Source organism: Chiloscyllium plagiosum, unplaced genomic scaffold (genome assembly GCF_037043375.1).
Source record: "Chiloscyllium plagiosum isolate Xiang-an unplaced genomic scaffold, Cpla_swu_hap1 HiC_scaffold_24, whole genome shotgun sequence".
Classification (NCBI taxonomy): Eukaryota; Metazoa; Chordata; class Chondrichthyes; order Orectolobiformes; family Hemiscylliidae; genus Chiloscyllium; species Chiloscyllium plagiosum.
The window spans coordinates 37241074-37248065 of NW_028270162.1; the positions used below are offsets into that span (position 1 = coordinate 37241074).

The 6992-nt window shown below is 37.6% G+C and overlaps 1 protein-coding gene across 1 annotated transcript in view; it reads left to right on the plus strand.

Annotated features, from left to right (window-relative positions):
* plbd2 (phospholipase B domain containing 2) overlaps positions 1 to 6497 on the plus strand; it is a 42262-nt gene extending 35765 nt beyond the window's left edge. The window contains exons 10-12 of the mRNA XM_088000094.1: positions 2630 to 2782; positions 4874 to 5036; positions 5289 to 6497. Coding sequence (XP_087856220.1) covers positions 2630 to 2782; positions 4874 to 5036; positions 5289 to 5456 — 484 coding nt within the window. The 3' untranslated portion in view covers positions 5457 to 6497. The remainder of the gene's footprint in view (positions 1 to 2629; positions 2783 to 4873; positions 5037 to 5288) is intronic.
* Positions 6498 to 6992: the final 495 nt, after the last annotated feature.

Consider the following 6992-nt stretch of genomic DNA (forward strand, 5'->3'; position numbering starts at 1 on the left):
TGATGAACATCTCTGCAGGAGTTCCTCAGGGTGGTATCCTACGCCCAATTATCTTTTGCTGCTTTATTAATGACCTTCCCTGTATCAGAAGGTCAGAGTAGGGATGTTTGCTGATGATTGCAGAATTCTCAGCACCATTTGTGACTTCTTACATACTGAAGCAGTCCATGTTCAAATGAAACAAGAAATGGACAGAATCCAGACTTAGGTTGACAAGTGGCAAGTAACATTGCATCTCACAAATTACCAGCTATGACAATAACCAATAAGAGACAAGCTGAACACCAGCCTTCGATATTTAATGGTGTTACCATTACTGAATCCCCCACTATCAACATCCAATGGGGTTACCATTGACGCGAAACTGAACTGGACTTGTCACATAAACACTGGCTACTAGATCAGGTCAGAGGCTAGGCAAATTGTAGCAAGTAATTCATTCCTGACTCCTCTAAGCCTGTTTGTCAACAAGGAACAAGTCAGGAGTATGATGGAATACTCCCAATTTGCCTATATGGGTCCAAGATTCCAGCATCTGCAGTAATGTACTCCAACTCTAACAACACTGAATAAGTTTGACACCATCCAGGACAAAGCAGCCCTCTTGATTGGCACTGCATCCACTCCTTCCACCACTAGCACTCAGTCGCGACAATGTGTACTGTCTACAAGATGCACTGCAGAAATTCACCAAAGACCCTCGACAGCACCTTCCAAATCTGCAATCATTTCCATCTAAAAGATCAAGGGCAACAGATACATGGGAAAACCATCACCTGCAAATTCCCCTTCAAGCCACTCACCAAACTGACTTTAAAATATATCACCGTTCCTTCACTGTTGCTGGGTCAAAATCCTGGCATTCCCTCTGTAAGGGCATTGTGGACTGCAGTGGTTAAAGAAGTCCGCTCACCACCACCACCTTGAGGGTAGGTAGGGAGAGGCAATAAATGCTGGCTAGCCAGCAATGACCACATCCCAAAGATATAATCCAGGAGGATACTTCAATGTGCTACCGAGAGCATGCAGTCCTTAAGGATACTATGAAAGTTCATTTGTTTGCGTAACTCTGTCTTTCTAAATCGTTGCCCACTTTTTATCTCTCTCTCTTGTCTATTTATTCACCTTTCTACAAATACTAGAAATCAGTTCTGCTTATAAAGTATCCTGACTGATCGATCTTAACTTATTGTTTTACCTTATTCCAGTTCAGCCTAACTCATGTTATACAACTTGATATAATCATGGATAAGAGGAACATTTTCTGTCTCTTTGCCAGCAATATGTTTTATTTTTCTATATCTCTGACATAACTGAATGAAAAATTATAATCCAGGTAGTACTGTCTGATTTTATAGCGAATTGAGTAAATCATGCCATATATTTTAAAGTATATATGTATAATTGGTTGAAATATTCACATCACTAATTTTTTTGTCACAATTATTTGTACTCTCAACCTGGTTATATTTGTACTGACGTTTTATATCTGTAGGAATGACTTATGATTGACCAAGAAATTCCATGATAGAAGTTGGCATTTGTATTGGAGCAACATTTCAGAATGGCAGGCCAATAGCTAATAGAATCAGGTTCCTCATTACCCTGAGCTTGCTGTCTTGCCCACACTGGTTTCGATATGCCCTTACTGAGAACATACTGGAAGCTGGATAGGCTTGGATTGTTTTCTTTAGAGCAGAGAAAGCAGAACAGGCCTGATTGAAATTAATAAGATTGTGAGGGACACGGGCAGGTTGGATAGAAAGCAACTGTTCTTTGTTGAAAGATCAGTAATAAGGGGGTGTAATTTTAAGGTGAAAGGCAGGAGGTTTAGAGGTAATTTGAAGAAAATATTTTTCACCTAGGTGTGATGGGAATCTGGAATGCATTGCCTGGGAGGGTAGTCGAGGCAGGAAACCTCATAACCTTTAAAACGTACTTCGATGAGCACTTAATTCATAACATTCAAGGCTATGGGCCAAGTAATGGAAGGTAGGATTAATGCAGATAGGTTGCAGACTCACTGGGCCAAAAGGCCTCATTGAGACAGCCGCATGGTGGCTCAATGGTTAGCACTACTGCCTCACAGCACCAGGATCCCAGGTTCAATTCCAGCCTCAGGCAACTGTCTGTGTGGATTTGCACATTCTCCCCGTGTCTGCGTGGGTTTTCTCCGGGTGCTCCGGTTTCCTCCCACAGTCCAAAGATGTGCAGGTCAGGTGAATTGGCCATGCTCAATTGCCCTAAGTGTTAGGTGCATTAGTCAGAGGGAAATTGTTCTGGGTGGATTACTCTTCGGAGGGTCGCTGTGGACTGGTTGGGCCGAAGGGACACTAGGGAATCTAATCTAATCTAATCATATGCTGTACGATGGTCTTCCCCTTCCTAAACTAAAGGAAATCAAAAGAAATGTACCTGGTTTGTTGCGCTGGTCAGTTTAGAACAGCAATGGTAGAGAAATTAAGACACTTGGCTGTGTCTGTGCAACAATGCTAGGTGACCTGGGAAGACCCAGAGGAGCAGAAAATTGGTTGATATTCCTTAAGTAAATATTTTTATTGAATGAAATCAAAATTTTTATTTTTGATAACTCCCATTGATACTTTTTTTCAACCTTTCATTTCTGTAGGTATTTTGAAGAAATTTTTAATGCCAGTGGTAAAGCAGCCCTTGTGAAGGAATTTGGAGACTGGTTCAGTTACAACAAGACCCCTCGAGCACTGATATTCCATCGAAATCAGACTTTAGTTACTGACATGTATTCAATGATTAAATTAATGAGGTACATGGAGCTATATTGGTCAGGATAACGATTCTACATTGTATTGATCGTTTAAATTAGTAAATATAGTGAGTTTCAGCTAAATTGCAGGACATTACACTACCATACAGGACTTGGTTAAACCTCACGATATATTGATTCTTAAATTCTGTTATTTGCCTAAAACAGATACTCATAAATAGCAACGGAGTACTTTTTACTGTGTTTTAAGGAATTAGACAAGATCATGGTACTTGAATTACTAAATTCTGTCTTAGACTAAAATATTGAAACCTGCTCTTGAAAGGTTAATAGCCTTGGCCTGAAATAAGCTTTTATGAGTAAAACTAATGTCTAATTTATCTTGGATTTATCCACAATATTATGTACATTTTACAGTGAAAATATGTGTTGATTTTATTGAGTTCATAAGGTTCCAAAATGTTTTCTATTAATTTCCATTAGTCAGCATCCTCCTTGTGTGTATTATCATACAACAATATACTCAAATATTGGACTAATTAGCTAACATGAAATTCGGAGCTTATGTTGATGCCAGACACACACATTACTTTAGTTTCTTGAATCCCAGTACCATGTGGTTAGATAAAGGTGTCAACTGGGACCTGATTGAAATTATTAATTTTAAAACGTTTGCAAGCTAAACGATTACAACTCCGAGAGATGACATTTTCCATTTGTGGATTGAAACTGCCATATAAAATTAATTACTTGTGAGAGAAATCAAAACTAGCAGCCATAATTGTAAGATAGTTGATAATAAATCCAAAAGGGAATTCAGGAAAAACTGCTTTACATAGTGTGATTAGCAGGTGGAACGTAGTACCAAATGAAATGGTTGAGGCAGATACCATAGCTGTACCCAAGTGAAAGAATAACTATGCAAGGTCAAATTAAATCAGAGGTTATGCTAATAGTTAGATGAAGTAAAGTGAGAGATCCATGTGGAGTATAAATACTGGCATTGACCAGTTTGGCTGACTAGCCTGTTTCTGTGCTGAAAATTCTATGTTGCTTTTTATCTGAAAATTACATCTAAATCTACAGGATTCCACTTCAAGCAGACTACATTTTGAAGCAACACAATTTATATTCAGCCTGTTCCTGTTCTACCTTCATTATTTTTATTCTTCTATTTGAACACTTTATGTTTGAGACCTAAGCTACTGTAATGGCAATAGCAAATTTCTTTGATTTTGGTTTGCACTCCCCCCCTAATTTAGAGCAAAAAAGTAAGGACATATATAACTTGCAAATTTTGAGGCACATCAGCTTACTTTGCTGAGTGTTGGGATTTTCCAAAATGAGGATGTGGGCCCAAAACTGGGCACTTTGAGATTCGGTTTGATTTATTTGACTGTCAACTCATAGGATATTGGATTTAAAACGTTAACGTGCCATGATTATGCTTGCTAATTTTCAGGTTTTTATTGATTTCATATCATTGAGCACAATGCCTTTTTCTTCTCGGTTAAAAATAATGATCATTAACAGAAAATGTAAGATTTAATCAGGAACATTTGTTAAATGAAAGAAATAATTCATACAAATAGTAGGAACTCTAAGCTGTTTTTACAGAGTACAATATAAAAAAGAAGTTTACTGTAAGACAACCGGGGAGAAGGTTGCCAGAACCAAGTGTGTTGTTTCACAAACCTTACTGCCTCTTTACTAGCTAAGCACGCTGCCAATTCTTTCTTTTCCTGGATCTCAAATTTAGTGCTCTTCAATTCTTTAATCAACAGGTGTTAATTACAAAGAATGTAACTACTACAACTTGGCTTTATCTGCCCCTCTTGGCACCCATCCAAACTAATAAAAAGAAATGCACTACATAAATGTAAGGTTTTTTCATGTTTTCAGATGTTCCCAAGCTCTTTAAAGCCAATGAAATACTTTCAAAGTGCTGCAGTGTAAGAATTGTGCTGAAAGTCTTCAACTTTCAGACTCCAATTGGAAGTCTATTGCTTGTTTAGACCTTTCATTACATATTTGACTATTAATCTCTTAGATATAAAATAATGCATTTAAATATAACTTTGTTTGCAAGTTTTCACTCTTCAGGTTAATTTATTAGTTTTTATTTGTCAGGTACAATAACTTTGAGAATGACCCTCTTTCTGAATGTAAGAAATGCAATCCTAAATGCAACGGCGAAAATGCAATTTCTGCTAGATCTGATCTAAATCCAGCCAATGGAACTTACCCATTTTCAGCATTAGGACAGCGTTCACATGGTGGTACAGACATGAAGGTGAGATTTTTTTGATTGTATTGTACAGCACAAAGTGTCAGTGCCACTTCAAAAGTACTTAATTGTCTGAAATACAAGTTTTATTTACATAACAGTGCTTATATTCCACAAACACACTCTTCTTTCTTTTAGATATAATTAAACCATTTCTAATTGGCAATTCCTCTCTGTGGGCCCACTATTGTAACCAAGATGGCTTTCTAAAGCTAGCATTAACTCTTTTGATGATTTGTGACTTGTGTTAATACCTAGGTTACTTCGTTTGAGTTACACAAGAACTACCAGATGATTGCAGTGAGTGGTCCAACATGGGATCAAGTTCCAGCATTTCAGTGGAGCAAATCCCCTTTCAGCAAGCTTATGCACAAGGGACAACCTGATCTTTGGAAGTTTCTACCAGTAATGGTGCAGTGGAACTGAAAACCTAAGAACATTTACCAGATTAAAAAAGTATTTTAAATCGGAATAAGCCATTTATGTTTATCAACTGCCTCACTTTAAACATTTTTATGTTAACTTTGCAAAGCTGATTGTTGAATGAGAGTAATTGTAAATGTCTGAGCACAATTTGTGGTGTAAATTTTGCAAAATAATCACTAAGTCTTACCAAAGTTGCATTTTGAATGCATTCTTGCATCAGTATTGTTGTGTACTTGATTTGAATTTGAAGCATCTAGTGTTCCAATTTAATATGAACAAAGCAAAAATATTCACAAATTAAAGCTTATGACAGGGTTTTACACCAAATGTGTTTTTACAGCTAATTATCTGCTAAGTAAAAGGCTTTTTGTTTTGAAGGCTTTAATCTTTGATAATTTAATGAACAAGAGAAAATTCAACTCCCAGGACGACAACTACTTTTCAATGAGGGGGACCTGAGGGACTGGAGTGTATCTGATTGACCATGACAAGTCACGCAGACTGAGCTGTCCAGTAGTTATACTAAATAAAAGTTCATTTTAAGGTCAATTCTTAAAGAATAAGTCCTATGACATTGGATACATGTTGCACCTTCCTGTGACTTGTCCATCCATATGATTGATTAGTTGCCTGCTGGTAGATCACCCCACCAAAAACTTTGCAAGTGCAATCAAATTGCCGGACTTAATATATGGTTGCTGTTAACCTGATTGGAACATTGTTTGAAACTTCAGCTTTTCTTTAATGTTTCTTATATTCTACATATCTGGTGCTAATACAGAAATTTGTACATTACGTTTGAATACAAAGTTGCTGATTTATTCTTGAGCACAATGCATGTTTTGATATATAAAGTCAGTGAAATAGGATATGTGCATCAAATTTGAGTGGCTTGATTTAATGTTGGGATAGAATAATGTATCTTTTCCAGGTCTGTACCTTGCTGATAGTATCCAAATGATCAATTTTCTTGTGTCAGGAAAAATAAACTTGGACGGGAGATGAATGGTATTGATTTAGAATACTGTTCCAATTAATCTTGATGTCGGGTAGTTTTTCAGGAGATCTTTGATACTGATACTCAAGTCAGAACTACTCTCAAACTGACAATGTTTAATTTCTGGTAACATTATACCAGAAAGTAAAGATTCTTCAGGTGAAGCCAAGAACAGATAAAGATTCAGCTAGCTATGTAGATTAGATTCCCTACTGTATGGGAACAGGCCCTTTGGCCCAACAAGTCCACACCAACCATCCAAAGAATAACCCACCCAGACCCATTCGTCTACTAATTTTTTTACCCCTGACTAATGCTCCTAGCATTATGAGCAATTTAGCATGGCCAATTCACCTGACCAGCACATCTTTGGATTATAGGAGGAAACCAGAGCACCCGGAGGAAACCCACGCAGACACGGAGAATAAACGAACTCCATACACAGTCGCCTGAGGTAGGAATCGAACCTGGGACCCTGGTGCTGTGAGGCAGCAGTGCTAACCGCTGAGCCACTATGCTAGCCCAGTAATTTAATCCCC